The sequence below is a fragment of the Monodelphis domestica genome, chromosome 6, assembly GCF_027887165.1.
Source record: "Monodelphis domestica isolate mMonDom1 chromosome 6, mMonDom1.pri, whole genome shotgun sequence".
NCBI lineage: Eukaryota > Metazoa > Chordata > Mammalia > Didelphimorphia > Didelphidae > Monodelphis > Monodelphis domestica.
Window position 1 is genome coordinate 82,505,403 of NC_077232.1, and position 17,348 is coordinate 82,522,750.

A 17,348-nucleotide genomic window follows, 5' to 3' on the forward strand; every position below is an offset into this window, starting at 1 on the left:
TTTCTTTGAACTGTAAGTCTAGTTGTGTCAAGTCAAAGTGTACATGCAGTTTAGTGACTTTTTAGGCACAGTTCAAAATTGCTTTCCCGAATGGCTGGACCAGTTCACAGCTTTGTCAGCAGTGCATGTAGCCCCACCAACATTTCCCTTTTTTTGTAAGCTTTATCCATATGATGCAGAGTGGTTTTCTCACCAAAAACCCTTATGAGTTATATAAGACATTTCTTTCATGGACATACATCACAGCTCCTCCATTCCTTAGTAGGTGGTTTTATGAGTTTTTTGGTGGGGTACATGGATACATGGATTCTTTTGTACATATGGGTTGTTGCAGACGTTTCCAAAATATTTATTTTCAGATGCTTCTAGTGAAAATGAATGTTCTCTGTATATAGGCTGATCTGTGGTCAACAGGCACAGAGTTCATTGAAAGACATATTCTGACATGGTAGGCTCTTCCAGGACTTATACTCTATCAGTTTAACTGTCAAGGACCCAGAATCTCCTCAAAAGGATGACAAACTATGGGGCAGCTGAAATCACTCCCAGAGAGCAATTATAATATTGCATAATTTTTTTATGAAGGAACTAACAAAACAAAGAAACCCTTTAAAAAAGAGTCAGTGAAATCCCCCAGGGCCACTAACAGTTAGGAACATGAATTGCCTTTTGACAGAAGATCTCCCAAACACTGACTTTGCATTTCTCCCAGGACCCAGATCTGCCTTACTGCTTAGCAGTGTGTGGTTTATTTTTCAGTCCTGGCTGACTTTCCAGGACCCCTCTGGGAGTCTTCTTGGCAAAGATACTGGATGGTTTGCCACTCCCTTCTCTAGCTTATGTTATAGATGAAAAAATGGGGGCAAACACAGTTAAGTGGCTTGCCCAGGTCACACACAGCTAGAACCTGAGGCAAGATTTGAACTCTGGTCTTCCTGACTCCAGGGCTAGGGGACACCTAGTAGTCCATGGAATAAACTAAGTACCTAAAAATGTTTATCCTTCTTTCCGTTCTCCTGTGCACATACTTTATTTATACAGGTACCTGTTCGTATATTCTACATCCCTGTCTTCCTGTTACCTTCTCAGCAAGTTGCCATCTTTTGAATTTCTTGAGAGCCTAGAGACTCTCAGGCAAATCCATTCTTCCCAAGTGAGCAGTTGAGGAAGGGCATAAAAGGAAGACCTTAACTTTAGGGCAGCATGTAATTGATGGAGAGGCAGCCCCTGTGAAAGAAAGCATCTGCATTTGGACCTGGGTTCATTTCTCAGTTCTGCAATTGTAGTGGAGGTTGGGGTGAGCCACCTGTGAAACTTCAAGTTCCTCATCTGTAAAATGGGGACAATGAGAGCTGTACTCCGTAGCTCCCAGTATTCTTGGGAGAAAAATGCGCTGTAAACGTGACTTCTTAGCACTAGAAATGTGACTTCTTGTCATTATGTGATCGCTTCTCTTTCGGGCCTCTCATACACTTTGCTCTCCTTTCTGCCCGCCCTCCCCCCTCCCCCCGGCTTGTCAAACAGTTCCCTCTTCTGTCAGCTCCTTCCCTCCCTCCCTGTCCCTGTCCAGGGCCCTAATAAAGCTATTTTGAAAGTGACCCAGTCGGTCTGGCTGCCCGAGCGCCCAGAGGGGGAGAGCTCGAGGAGGGAGAGGCCGGAGCTGAGGGCGCAGCTGTTTGGAACCATGACTGAAGATGACGGATTCGGTGGTGGTGGAGGGTCAGGTCAAATTGAGAGATGGAAAAAAGGTAGGGGGCACACCTTATACTTCCCTTTACCTTCAAGAGACCCTCTTCTCCTCCACGCGGGCAGCAGGGGGTGGGGGCAGGACAGGGTCGAAGCCCCCGACTCCCTGCCCAGTGCATAACCTTGTGCTTTTGTATCTCTTCCGCAGTGGAAAACTAGGTGGCTGGTGTTGCGCAAGCCCTCCCCGGTAGCAGGTAAGGCAGCAGGGCGCGGAGAGCGGGGCGCGTGGCCTGGGGACTTCTGGGAAGGGGTGCGTAGTGAGGGGTGGGGGTGGGGGAGGTTCAGGTGAGGGGCGCTTGGCCTGAGGACTCCTGGTGAGGGGCGCGTGAAGAGGGGGCACGTGACCAAAGAGGGCTGGGGTGGGAGCTGGGAGATTCCAGGTGAGGGGCACAAGGCGAGGAACAGGTGACTAGGTAAGGTTTGGGGACAGCTGCTGGCGAGGGGCGGGTAGCCTCAGGCTCCTTGGGAAGAGCTCTTGGCGTAGGGAGTAGGTGTTTAGGGCACGATGTAGGGTGGGCTTTTAGGCAATGGTGCTTGACTTGCGAAAATGAGGTGGCGAGACATCAGGTAATTCTGGGTGGGGGACGGCTTTTGGTACGAGATTTCGGGGTTTGGGGTTCTTGGTGAGGGGAGCACGGCGCGGAATAGAGACAGGGTGCTCCTTGCAGAAGTAGCTAGCCTTTTTAGCCTCGACAGGGTCTCCTGGCTTGGCTTGGGGGCGCGACAGCCCAGCTGTGAGTCCCATTGCTGGGTTCCTGTGGGCAGGTCTCCCAAGAAACTGTCCCAGGCTGTAGGGAACGATTGCTTCACCTGACCTTCTCTTTCTCTTACGGAGAGTCGAGCTGGGGGTGGGGAAGAAACTGACACTTTGACTGGCATTGGAGGGGGGTCGCCGCAGCTAGGAGCTCGACCCAGACTCCCCTTTCTCCACTCCCCAAACTCAGTAGGAAGCGCCTTACCCTTAGTGGCCCCCTTGGGGATTGGATTCTCTACCCTTCCCCAGGCCCTGATTTCTTTGCCCCGCATTATCTGCGAGCCTCTTGGTGCGAGCCCTGGGCCGCCCGAAATAGAAAGAGGATATTGAAGTAGACCCAAAGTGTAACAGAGAGAAGAGGGGAAGGTAACAGGATATGGGGGAGGAGGGCACTTTGGGCCGCACTCCCCCACAGAAAGGCTAGGAGCCGCCTTTCCAGCTTCTGGACTCCCTCCTTCTCCCCCAATTGCTTGGCGTGGGTGGGGCGGGACACCTCGGCTACTACCGGGGTCTTTTTAGGGAATGAGTCATAAATGAAGCGGGACACTAGGATCTGGAGTTTCTATCTCTTTGTTCCCTACCTCCCCCACCCTTCGGCCATCAGAGACTATCAGAGTCAGGAGAGACCTCGAAAACGCAATAGTTCAGGTATCTAAAGGGCATCATGGTTTACAAACCACTTAAATGGCTATATGCTAAGATATGGCGGCTCCTTTAACAGTGTCAGAACTGGAAGGGATCTTAAAGACCAGGGAGCCCAATCCTCTCATTTTACAGATGGGGAAACAGATCTGGAGTGGAAGTCTTTTGTGGAGCCTTAGATAGGAAGGAAACTCAGAGAGAACAGGTGTTGGGTCTCAGAAGTAGCTGCATTTCTAAACTGAATTGTGCAGCTGTAGGATGCATTCTTGTGAAGTTTTTCGTTCTTGTCATCTTGCCAGTTTGAATTGAATTGTCAGTTGAATTATTGCCAAGCAACTAATTTAAAAGAAAAAAAGAAGTGGACTCATAATCATAAGATCTAGGCATCCCTGTATCTCGAGTCTGTTGTAGTTTTACAAACAAGTGATGATTATTTGTTTGATGAACTCCTTTAAAACTTGCAACACCCTGCCCCCCACCCCCCCAGTCTTCTCCCTCCTAGATCTCTGTCTTTATAAGTCCTTAAGGCAGTTCACAGAATGGCTTACCTTCTGACTATTCTTCCCCACTTGAAAGATGTTGAATATTTTGGGCAAAAGTGGGGTTTTTTTTCTTTTCATTTCTTTGTCTATCCTCTGTGGTTGGTTGGGGGAGAGAAGTGGAAATTCACTTTTCTTTAGAAAATTGTTAGTCAACATGCCTTGGCTTTATCCATCTGAAGACCTCATTGAGCTGGTTTCTTGGATGAATTCTGGCCTTCAGTTCTTTGGTTTCAATACTGTGGGCACACTTGTGCGGTCTTTAAGCATTGTTAGAGTTGCAGCTGTTTGAAGAAACAGGTGTCTCCATACCATCATGCATGCCAGAGTTGTGTGTGTGTGTGTGTGTGTGTGTGTGTGTGTATTGCTAGTGAATGAAGATGGTGGGATGTTCTCTCTTTAGTGTAGGAAGTGGTAGAAGTATAGCTTCTTCCTTTATCCATATTTTAAATCATTTTAGGCATTAATGAATAGAGCTCTTTTCAGGTTTTTTACTTCCTCAGAACTAAAACATAAGAGGTTCCTCTGTCTATTAGAAAGAGCTGGATACTTGGTGTCAGGACACATGAATTTGAATCCTGGTATTGATATAAGAAGTGGATGATGCTAAGTGATTGTGGGAAAGCCACTTCCTATGTCAGAGCCATTAAAATGTGAACTCCTTGAAGGTAAAACCCATGTTTGTTGACTTTCTATGTACCCCCAGGGTTTAGTATAGCACCTAGTGAACATTTAATAATAAATCTGATGGGGGTGGGCAGTGATGGAGATGGGACCCTGTGCTTTGAGATTCTGTGTTTTTTACCAGTTACCAAATATTGCTAAATGGAATGAAGAAAAGTATATACCAATTCTGTGCTTTCCACACGCAATACATACCACCCTGTGCTTTCCACCTGGCTGATAAAAGATTGCCAAACATTCCAAATCTGTAGAGGAGAATACCCAAGACATTTTGAAGGCTGACAGGTGATATTAAGCAGGACCCAGGAGAGAACATACCACTTGTGCACTGTGGAGTGGGTAGGGAGTTCTTTGCAGTCAAGGGAAATTCCCCAAACCTGCACATGCTCCCTTTCCTCCTTTTGTGTCTTAAGTTCACCTTATGATGTGTAGACCCTTAAAACATATCCCTACTTGAAAGGGTACTCACCTCAATACACCTTTTCTGGGGTTTTGAACCTGGAACACCTCTCTGAAAAACCCAAGGAAGGAAAATTCTTAGAAAAATTGTAGAGTTTCCAAGAATGGAAGGAGACAGTCCCCTAGACCCTCAATAAATCTAACCAACAGCAAGGTCTCTAAATTTACAAACTCTCAAGGAAATCATACTCATTGAATCCCAGGACAACCTTCTGAATAAAGGCATAGCTAGGAGGAGCTGGAAGGGAACCTTAGAGGGCATTTGGAGTAACTCTTATCAAAGATAAAGAAACAGGTTCAGAGAAGGGTCTTGCCCAAGTCAATCTAGATGATTATGTAGCAGAGCTAGGACCAGAATTCTGTTGTTTTCTTAATCTTTTAGGCTTCTATGCCTGCTATTTCCACTACACCAAAGTCTTGTGCCTTTCTGCCTCTGATGTTTTGAGTTTTGAGCTTAGTTTTGGGTATCACTTTTCAGTAGGTTATTGTTAAGAGGAGAGGGGACTAGATAAGTAAGTGAACTCCAGACCAGGTTATATATATATATATATATATATATATATATATATATATATATATATATATATATATATATGTATATATATATATATATATATTGAGAGACAGAGAGAGAGAGAGAGAGAGAGAGAGAGAGAGAGAATGCGAATGAGAGAATTCATTGAAATCCAACAATTTCTAAATTCAGTGATTTCCTTGAAGGCAGCATGTCAAAGCAAGGGATCCCACTCTTTTTGGATTGAGTGACTACTTTGTAAACCTTCTAAGTGTTGTAAAATGTGAGTTTTCCTTGGAAGCCTTGAGATCCCTGAAAAATGAGAAAGAACTTTACTTGGAGTCTTCAAGTGGCATTGGGGTGGGTAAAAAAAAAAACCACATCATTAGATGCTGCCTGGTTTTCCTACCAGCCATGGATCATAGACCTTTGTCGAAAGGGTCATTTACTTCTTGAAACCATCCAACTTTTGAAGTTCTAGTGCTAGGCAGTTCTAGAATTAACTTTCCTTCACTGACCTCATAGAACACTTAATTTGACAACTCTTTGAAATAAGTGGGTTGTAATAGAAAGTGTTTGTTAACTCCAGATTGCTTGCAGCACTTTGCCTAGATTTCTCTTTTGTTTCTAATAACAATACTTGACAGTTCTGTGATTTGGCCCACAAGAGACTTCCCTGGACATCTATGACCCCTTGATGACTTATTTTCAAACTCCTAGAAACTTCGAGACATATCAAAGTCAATGACTTGTCCAGGATCACAATGCTTCTAAGGGTCAGATATGAAATTTTTAAAAATTAAATTTTATTTTGTTTTCACTTAACAGATTTTACAAGAAGTTTTTTTAAATCAAATGTCTACTTTGTGTCAGATATTCTTGTAAGCATGGAATACAAAGAAAAGTGAAAGACAGTTCCTATTCTCATGGAACTTAGATTCCCACATGTAAATGACTATGTACAAACATAGTCAAAACAAGGATATTTACTGGATAAATTGAAAATAACAAAGGCATTAAGATGATAAAAACTTTGTACAGAAGGTGTAATTGTAGCTGAGACCTGAGGGAAGCCAGGAGGTAAAGAGAACATTCCAGACATCCAGGACAGCCAGGGAAAATGCTTGAAGTTGAATGTCTAGTTTGAGAAATAGTCAGGAAGCCAGTGCCTGAATTGAAGTGTGTGTGTGTGTGTGTGTGTGTGTGTGTGTGTAAAAGATACAGGAAGACTGAAAGGTAGGAAGGGGGTGAGGCTATAAAGGACTTTAAAAGTCAAACATTTGGATTTTATATTTATCTTGGTAGGAAAAGCTAGGTGTCATAGTTGATAGAGCATCAGGCCTGGAGTCAGGAAGATCTGAGTTCAAATCTAGCCCCCCCCATACTAGCAAGCCACTTAACCCTGTTTGCCTCAGTTTTCTCACCTGTAAAATGGGCTGGAGAAGGAAATGGCAAACCACCCCAGACTTTTTGCCAAGAAAATCCCAAATGGGGACACGAGGAGTTGGATGTGACTGACCAACAATTTATCCTGGAGAAAAAAGGGAGCCAGTGGATTGAATAGGAGGGGTGACGTGGTCCTAGATAACAATGATTTATTTTCTCTTCCTCCCCACCCAGGTAAGGTAAGATTTTTTTTAAGACAATACATATATTCTTTATTAGCAACATATAACTGAAGTGTGTCATGGACAAAAAAAAATTAACAAACAAAAGTGGTGATCCTAAGTTTTTTTTTTTTAACAAAGTTTTATTTGATCATTTCCAAGCATTATTCATTAGAGACAAAGATCATTTTCTTTTCCTCCCCCTCACCCCCCATAGCTGATGCGCTATTCCACTGGGTATCACATGTGTCCTTGTTTCGAACCCATTTCCATGCATTAGGGTGTTCATTTAAAGTCTCTCCTCAATCATATCCCCTCAACCCCTGTAGTCAAGCAGTTGCTTTTCCTCAGTGTTTTTATTCTCACAGTTTGTCCTCTGCTTGTAGATAGTGTTTTTCTCCTAGATCCCTGCAGATTGTTCAGGGACATTGCATTGACACTAATGGAGAAGTCCATTATGTTTGATTGTACCACAGTGTATCAGTCTCTCTGTACAATGTTTTCCTGGTTCTGCTCCTTTCGCTCTGCATCACTTCCTGGAGGTTGTTCCAGTCTCCATGGAATTCCTCCAGTTTATTATTCCTTTGAGCACAATAGTATTCCATCACCAACATATACCACAATTTGTTCAGCCATTCCCCAATTGATGGGCATCCCCTCATTTTCCAATTTTGGGCCATAAGGTAAGATTGAACTCAAGTCTTCATGACCTAAGGCCCAGCATTCCATCTCCCCTGCCTCTTTGCCTTTTAGAGCAATAAAGGACCAGATCTGGCATCTCATTATTGCTATAAAGAGAAATGATATGGTACAGCAGAGAGAATGCTGGGTCTCAAGACATACCTATCTCAGTGCCTGGCAAATAGTAAGTTTGATAAATGCTCATTGAATGATTCTTCTCTCTTCCCCATTCACCACATTTAATTATTTTTTTTTGCCAGGTCTAATGAATTCTGCCCCTATAACACCTCCCATACTTACCCCATCTTTCCTTCTTTTAAAAAAAATTAAATTAATTAGTTACTTGGTTACATTAAAATACCCAGCTGATTCCCACCTTCCCTTCTGTCCTGCACTAGAGAAGGCATCATTGGATGAAAAGACACTTTCAGATGTCTTTGTGCACACTCAACTATCATAGATGAAAACACACAAAGACAATTGTCATCCTCGGTTACCGAGAGACTACTACTACTACTACTAGATACTTTCTAACTCTACAACCCTGAGCAAGTCCTTGGCCAAGATTGCCTTATCCTTGTCACTTATTCTATCTTATAATTGAATCTAAGACAGAAGGCAAGGGTTTAAACAAACAAAAACCAGATCTCCTAAGTAGATTGGGGTTTAACAGAATAATTCCTAATATGATAATGTAACAATTGTACTAAACCCCAGAGCATCCTATTTAGTGAACTGCATATATATACATATATATATATGTGTGTGTGTGTGTATGTGTGTGTGTGTGTGTGTGTGTGTGTGTGTGTGTGTGTGTGTGTGTGTGTAATATTTTCCTGACCTAGAAAAACAGAGTGGAGGGAACACATCATCTGGCCAGTCTGTCATGAAGTGGGATGAGCTTCTCATTACTGCCTGGGACCTCTAAGTGGAGATCAGGCTGGGTGGGTATCGGTTAAATGGGTTGCTTTCTTGCTTACAGATGGCAGTCCCTTTAATACCAGCATTCTTCTAGTAATGCTAATGGCTGTGGATGGTGGAAAATCAAAATCTTAGAAGAATCAAGCCTGCAAGCAGGGCATATGGCACTGGAGGGACATGTGGTAGCAGTAATGGGGCTGCAGCTTATTACCAATAAAAAATAGCTTAAGGGACAAGGTCATATTTATAACAAGAATAAGAGTCAGGATTTGAACTCAGGTTTTATGGCTATGTGACCAGTGCTATTCCTGCTAGACCACATTGTCTCTCCTTACCCATGAGTAGGGAAATAGGCATTATTATTTCAGTGAATTCTCACAGAATGTGCCCAAATAAAGCAAATAGAGATGAGAATGGGCAGGGAAATATGTGAGGGTCAGTGAATGGATGAGCCTTGCCAGAGGGTAGAGTTGATGTTGGGGAGTAGTGGTGAGGACAGACAGGCGATAGGATCCTTCCTTAGCACTAGTGTTTGTTCTGAATGCTATATCCAAGGCCCTTCATGCCCAGCAGTTGTTCCAGACTTGTCATTCACCCTTAATCCCACATAGTAAATGTCCTGTTCCAGTTCCTCAAATTCCATTTAGGAGCCCCTGCACCAGATTATTCTAGACACCTACTTTGTCTTCTCCTCTTCCCCTCCCTGTTCTTTCCCTTCCCACTCAGGCGAATGACCTCACTGCTTGGTTTGTTTGGCCAGCCTTCTCATTCTGAATTTTTCATCTCTACTGCCTTCTGGAATGCCCTCCTATCCTCTCCTTCCCTTGTTGCCCAACCCCACCCTCCCTCCTGCCCTTTAAAGACCTCTCAAAATCCTACAAGGGCTTTGCACAATCAGCCAGTGGATACCTACCCTGAACCTAGCCTGGAGTTAGATATTTCTGGAGTAGGCAAGATAAGTAAGGCATAAAGCCCCTTTCCTTGAAGAGCTTACAAATAAAATCCATGTTACATGCTAAGAGGGAACATGCTTCAGAGAGAGAGAGCCCACCATGTGGAAGAGAACCAGAAAACCCATGTTTGCATCTCTACCAGACAACCCACTACTAGCAATGACCCTGGGGCTCTGAGTTTGAAACTCCACTTGCTTTTCAATAAAATGGATACATGATGATGATGATGATAATGATAAAAATAGCAATAATATTACCAACATTTAAGAAGCACCTTCTATGTGCTAGGCGTTCTGCTAAGTGATTCTTACCAGCATTTCCCTTATTTTATCCTCATAACAACTCTGAGGGGTAGAAGCCATTATTATTAGCCCCAGTGAGCTTCTCTGTATGTGACTCAGCTACATTGGGTCACCATTACCCAGTTCATCACCTTACTGATGCTGAAAGATTTTGCCTAGTGGCTGAGTATCTGTAATACTTTGTGTTCCATTGGTATGTCCTTCAAGAACCCAAGGTTGTCTCTGTAGCACCATGACTTATTGGAGGAGAAAAAATCTTGGTTTTTGGAGTCTGAAGACTGGGGTCAGATTTCAGCCATCATTCACTACATTTGTGACCTTATGAGAATCAATTCCCTTTTCTGTGTTATCCTTCTTCTGTCCCTTCCTAGTAGCACCTGCCAGAACACTTCCCACATAGTCAGGAACTGTGGGGTTCAGCCAAGGGAGAGCAAGAGGTCAGACCTGGTGGTGAGTGCAGAGAAAAGAGAAAGGAGGAGGGATGCTTAGAAGTTGGATTTCTTTAGAAACTGCATAAAATGGGGGCAGCTGGGTAGCTCAGTGAATTGAGAGTGAGTCCTTGAGACGGGAGGTCCTAGGTTCAAATCTGGCCGCAGCCACTTCCCAGCTGTGTGACCCTGGGCAAGTCACTTGACCCCCATTGCCTAGCCTTTACCACTCGGAAGGTAAGGGTTTAAAAAAAAAAAGAAACTGCATAAAATAGGTCGGGTAGCTGCTGCTTGCTCTAGGACTTTACCTTGGCAGGAATCTGTAGATTTGTAGATCAAAGGGCACTGTATAATTATAGCCTGTTAATTGAGAAAGGCTAGAAAGCCCACTCTAAAACAATACTGCATAAGAGCAGTGGTCCAGAAATTGGTGGCTGAGATGAGCACATGTAGTGGTTAAGTGATCTGCCCAGGTTCTACAACCACTAAGCTTTGGAGTGAAAGGTTTGGAATACAGACCTTTCTACTGTATCAGGTGATCTCCATTTAGTAAGTAGTTGAATATTGTAGAGTGAAAAGGGAATACAGAATGAGGAATCAGGAAATCTAGTTTTTAGCTCCAATTGTGCCATTGACTAATGGTGTTATTGGAGTCACTGAACTTTAGGCTGCTGCTTGTATAAATGACTCCCCCAAAAGCACTTTCCCAGCATTGAGAGAACACAGACACCAGGAAAGATAATCTGACCTCAGTCGGATTTCTTCTTTACCTCAAGGGTCCTTCCTGTCTCCTTTACCTAATACTAATGAGCAACAAAGTGGTCCAATAGGATTTGGAATCAGAAGACTTGGGTTCAAATACCAACTTTATTCTTTATTACTTATATAATTGAGAGCAAGTCACTTATCTTCTTGGGCCTCAGTTTCCTCATCTGTAAAAGAGAAGGTGAGACTAGATTATTTTTGAAAACCCTTACCTTCTGTTTTAGAATTGATACTAAGTATTGGTTCTAAGGCAGAAGAACAGTAAGGACTAGGCAATTAGGGTGAAATGACTAGGGAGTGACTGAAGGCAGATTTGATCTGAGGACCTTCCATCTCCAGGCCCTGTGATCTATCCACTGAGCCACCTAGCTACCCCTGACTAGATTATTTCTAAGGTACCTTCAACCTCTAACTTCTATAAATTATTAAGTTTTGCACAAGCTGTATAGGAAGTTTAGAAGAGGGATGCAGTTGGGGAGAAATATTGTTTTGTTTGAGACGTCTGTTGGACATCTTTCTAAATGGCTCTAAATGTCTAAGACTAGGGCAAATATATAGGTCTGGAAATAATTCTCAGAGAGATGATGATTGAATCCATGGGAGCTGACAAGACCACTTTGTTAGATATAATATAGGAAAAAGGAAAAAGGGGCCTGGGATGGAGATTTGGGGTGCATCCACAGTTAGTGATGGATGAAGATCTAACAATGGAGTCTGAGCAGGATTGGTTGGATACTTAGGAGAGCCAAAAGAGAGCAGTAAAACCCAGAGAGGACATAGTATCAAGAAGAAAAGGATAATTGATGCTTTGGAGATGCTAAAAAAAGATGAGGATAGAGAGGGCCATTAGATTTGTAAATTTAGAGATGGAATTAGTTGAATAATGAGATTGGAAGCCAAATTGCAGAGGTTTTGTGATAACTTTTTAAAAAGAGTTTAGCCATGATAGAATGTGGCCATGATATAAATGTAGAGCTATAGTAATTGGAATGATAACCTCTAGTGAGCATTTTTTAAGAATAAGGGAGGCAAGAGGCAAGAAACCAATTGTTAGGGAAAAACTGGAAATAAGAAAAACTGGGGGAAATGGGAGGATATGAGATCAAAGGTCCATGTAGAGGAATTGACTGTAGTAAGGAGAGGGACTACCTTTTCATTAAGGACTGAGAGGTAGTGTGGAGCAACAGAAAGATTGGTAGGTTTGGAGTGAGGTGACCTGAAGTCAAATCCTTCTGCTACTTGCTACCTGTGTCACCTTGGATAAATCACTAAACCTTTTTGGGTCTCAGTTTCTTTGTCTATGAAATAAGAGGGGGTGGCTAGGTGATTTAGTAGATTGAAAGCCAGACCTGAAGATGAGGTCCTTGGGTTCAATTCTGGTCTCAGACATTTCCTAGCTGTGTGACCCTGGGCAAGTCACTTAGCCTCAGTTGCTTAGCCCTTACTGCTTTTCTGCTTTGGAAGTGATACTTAGTATTGAGGTTCTAAGAAAGCAGGTAAAGGTAAAAAAACAAAAACAAAAACAAATGGAAGGATTGAACTAGATTGCCTTCCTCCTCTGTATTGATGATTCTGCCGTATGATAGCAGGAGGAGGATGTCATAAATGGAAAAGAAGGAACTTATGTCCAATACCCTTGATTTTTTTCCAGTGTTATATATTGAAGTTCTCATCTGAGAGGGGTTGGTATGGTAAGCTTGTGGAAAGAGGTTTTAACAGCTTTGGTGGTGAGTCAGATAAAGATTTCATTAGGGAGAACATTGCCTTGCTGCAGTAAGGACTTGGCTGAGATTAGATAATATACATTTGTAGTAGACCCAGTCAGCAGGGTTCACGCTTTTTTTTCCATAGCCATTCAGTAGCCCATGAGTTATGAGTGACAAAGAGAACAATGGTGGGAATAATCCAGGGTTGAAGTTTGGCAAGGAATGAATGATGATAAAAGTAGGGAACAAATGATTCAAGAGTGGAGGGTGTTTAGGGTGGAACTAGTTCATGAAAAGGGAGGTGAATGTATATAGAACAGGATGGATGGGAAAATATTGAAGGGTAAAAGGTTAGGAGGTTTTGGCAAAAGGAAGACTGTGTTAGGATGTAGTATAAGAAGAGAGAGCATGTGGTGGAAGGTTATGATTGGAGTTCTTGAGTATGGAAATGAACCACCTGCAAATTGCCAGGTTTCAAACCCAATTCTCCTGATTCTAAATCCATTGCTCTTTCCATACCTCCCTGTTTAGGGAGACGTGATTGAGGTTGGAAGATGATAAATCTTGATTCTGACTAGTACATAGTAGAGAGAATAGCACAATACCCATTGCAAATAGACTGTTCTATTCTAGCACAGTGCCCAGGCACATAGTAGATGTCTAATAAACACTTAGTGGCTAAGTGATGGCTGCCTTTCTTTGGTGAGTCATGGAATCATAGACTTAGGGATGAAAAAATATTCATAGTCATCTAGTCTAACCCCCTCATTTTACAGTTGAAGAAACAACCACAGAGAGGATAAATGACTTTCACAATGTCACACAGGAAGTAATTTGACTCTAGGTCTTTTGACTAAAATCTAGCACTTTTTCTCCTGTATGCATCTCTTCCTATATATCTGTGATGCTAAGGTCCCTAGAGAAAGTGTTCCAATCTCAGAAGGCTCTGTCTTTGAGTTTGCATGTGCTGTACATGTACATATGTGTGAATGCCTATTCTTGAACACTCTTTTTGGATGAGTTTTGAATCACAGCTGTACCTCTAGTTAAAAGGAGCAGCTTTCATGAATGTTCCCAATGAGCATGTGCACAAACTAAAGTTTTGCCTCATGATGATGTTTTTATTATGTTCTCTTTCCTCTCCCCTTTATTTTCCTTACTGCCCCTTCAGAGGTCTCTTCCTTATCTTAAATATTTCTTGAACAGATTTCTCGATAAAATGGTTTCTTTCCTTTGAAATCCCAGTAGTATGTTCTTGGGGAAGAGATGATCTCTTTTTAAACCTCATTTTGCTGTTCTATGTATTCATTCTCAATGTTTCTAAAGGGAATACATTTTAGGAAGTCAGAGCCTTTCCTTATCCAGAGTTGGAAATAATTGATATTGGAGAGAAACCATGTCATGTAATGGCAAGATTACTGCTGGATTTGACATTAGAAGCTTCATGCCTTGGCTTAAACACTACCTCTTTGACAAGGAGCCAGTTACTTAGCTTTTCTGAATCACAGAAGGGGTCTAAGGTGCTTTCCACCCCTTTGGGGTTATTGTGAGGAAGGTACTTTGTTAACTTCATGATTCTAAGGCATGAGAGGTACTGAGATTGCATTGTAGATAAATATTATTAACAGTGGTCATTCCAAAAGACAAGAGATTTTAGGCAATAGAGATAAAAGATCCATGTTCATTCCCTTGCATTCTGTTTAATTTTTAAACCATTTTCATTGTTTTATTTCATTTAGAAAATTTTTCTTTATTGTGAAATCACAAATTGCCACCTAATACAGACATTTCATTATATAAAGAACAGAAACAGAATTGCTTATGAAATAGTGGACTTTTGTTAGTTTAGGTTTTTTAAGTGTATGTTAAATTTAATGTGGTAGTAACAAAATTGCCTTGCTCACGTCCCCTTCTGAACTTCAGTTTTGGTTTTTGGTATATATTTTAAATGTTTTACTGATTTTTTTCTTTTAAAAAGATTTCAATCTCTGTGTAATGTCTCCTTTTATAACAAAAACAACCAGGTAGCCTAGTGGATAGAGTGCTTTACTTGGAATCAGGAAGAACTAGGTTTGAATTAATGTCTCAGATACAATGGAATTTGGTGACTCTGGGTAAGCTACTTAATTTCTCAGTCTTCATTTTCTCTTTTGTAAATGAGGATCCAGAGTTGTGAGGATCAAAGGAGATACTATATTGTAAAGCAATTTGCAAACCCTAAAAAGGTATATTGCTGTTAATTATCATTGTTATTGGTCAAAGCAAGTCCCCATGTTGGTTTTGTCTGAAAATGAATATCTCATTCTATACCTCTAGTCTATAGGCTTTGTGTAAAGAGGTGGGAGGCATGTTGGATTGTTTTCTTGAAAGGTTTTCAGACTTCTGAATGTAGACAGGATGTGACTTCTGTGTCTCTGAGCCAAAGAGATTTTTATACATCTGTTTATCTAGTATTCCTAGTGAGAGGAACAGCTGTCTGGGTAACGAATAGCTTGTATGCTTGCCTGAGTCCCTGCTTGGATGCAAGCCTAAACTCACTTTTCTGTGAAAACACACTTTACTGATACCTTTTATTTTTATAAATCACCTTAATTTCTAAATGTATGCTTTCTCTCCTTTACTCAGGGTGCTATTCCTAGTCATAAAGGAGGAGAAGGAGAGAGGAGGGATGGAGGGGGTAATTGAGAGAGAGAGAGGAGAGAGAGGAGAGAGAAAGAGAGAGAGAGAGAGAGAGAGAGAGAGAGAGAGAGAGAGAGAGAGAGAGAGAGAGAGAGAGAGAGAGAGAGAGAGAGAGAGAGAGGATTATATGCAGTAGTTTAAACCTACAATTCCCCCTACCTCTGCAAAGAAGGGAGGGAAATATATTTTCTTTGGGGACATCTTGATCCTCAAAGTTATAATCATTTTTTTGTTTTATTTTCATTTTCTTCCATTTACATAGCTATAGTTATTATGTATGTAATATTCTGGGTCTGCTTAATTCATTTTGTGTCAGTTCATATAAATCTTCCTTTATTACTCTGTAGTCTTCATTTTTTTATTGCATATTGCTATTTCATTATAATTAATAGACCACAGACTGTTTATACAGGCTCCAAAAAAAAGGATTTCTCCTTTGCTTCTAATTCTTTGCCACTTAAAAAATAAAATGCTGCTATGAATATTTTGGAATCTAACTTTTCATCTTTGACCTTTTTGAGATATATAACTCTTAGTGGGATCTCTGGATCCAAGGGTTTGGTTAGTTATTTTCTTAGCCTATTTCTGAGTTACTTTCTAGAATGGTTGGATAAATAAACATATCCACTGACAGACTACTACTTTAGTATACCTATCTTTTCAAAGTCTCTCTACCATCTACTCTTCCCATATTTTCTTTTAGTCAGTTTGCTCAGGGAGATTTCCTTAGTCAATTTGCTTGCATCAGTGAGACAAAACCTTAGAATGGTTTTGATTTTCATTTCTCTTTAGTGTTTGGAAGCATTCGTTCATATAGTTGTCAATAGTTTGCAATTCTTTTGAGATCTGCTTGTTCATAGCTTTTGACCTTTATCCATTGGGAAATGATTCTTGGTGCTTTATATTTTATTATTTCTTATATATATATATGTATATGTATATATGTATGTCTACTTTTTATAAAATAAAAACAGGGACTCAAATTTAGTGAAATAGCTGGTTTATTTCATAATTGGGTTGGAGAATACTTGGATATATATACATGACCAGTAGTATTTGAGATCCTATGTGATTTGGTCTCCAGCTACCTTTTCATTCTTATCTCTAATCACTTTTACTCTTATGGGTATCCCACATTCAAGCTAGATTTGCTGTTTCCCACACATACCCCTTGGTTTCTGCTCCATCTGTCCTTTTGGTTGGAATCCCTCTGGAGTCCTACTTACCTTGCCTTATCTTTCTAAAGCCCAACTCAAATTCCTTTTCCTACCTTCTCTTTCAGCTTAAGAAGTACCTGGCACTTGATAGGTGCTTAATACATATTTGTTGGTTGATTATATCTCAGTTGAATTTATTGTAGATGGAAAAACTCCAATTTGTTGCTCTGCTTTCCTTCCTATGAGCTAACAGTGTTTTGTATGTCTCTTCACATACTTTCTCTTTTAAAAAAATAACATACCTTTATCTTCTTAAAATCATTATCAAGTATTGGCTCCAAGGCAGAAGAGTAGTAAGGGCTAGGCAGTGAGGGTTAAATGACTTGCCCAGGGTCATACAGCTAGGAAGTATTTGAGGTCTCTAAGCCTGGCTCTCAATCAATTGAGACACCTACCATCCTCTCTTTATACACTTCATACTCCACCTTCTATTGCTGGGTCTTTCCCCCTATAGACTTTTAGTTCTCTGAGGGCAGGGACAATGTGTTATATAGATCTCTGTATCCCCCACTGTATTGGTGTATAGGAAGGGTGCAATAAATGTCTGCTGAATGCATTCACAAACCACTCTTTTTTATCAGAGCTTAATGATGTTTTAGAAAAATGCATTGGTTACAGTTTGAGCGATACCATCAGCTGTTATTCTGAAAAGTAAATGTTGATTATGCAATAGAATTGAAATTAGACTCTGGGCCAGGATTTGGGCAATTAGTGAAATTCATTTGAGATTTGGGTTTGTGAATCAGCATCT

The 17,348-nt window shown here is 41.2% G+C and overlaps 1 protein-coding gene across 1 annotated transcript in view; it reads left to right on the top strand.

The window, feature by feature from the left end:
* The first annotated feature begins 1,443 nt into the window (after positions 1 to 1,443).
* The window catches only part of DOK7 (docking protein 7), a 139,993-nt gene continuing 124,088 nt past the window's right edge, over positions 1,444 to 17,348 (top strand). Inside the window, exons 1-2 of the mRNA XM_007496806.3 lie at positions 1,444 to 1,748; positions 1,895 to 1,940. Of these exons, the coding sequence (XP_007496868.1) occupies positions 1,695 to 1,748; positions 1,895 to 1,940 (100 nt within the window). The 5' untranslated portion in view covers positions 1,444 to 1,694. The remainder of the gene's footprint in view (positions 1,749 to 1,894; positions 1,941 to 17,348) is intronic.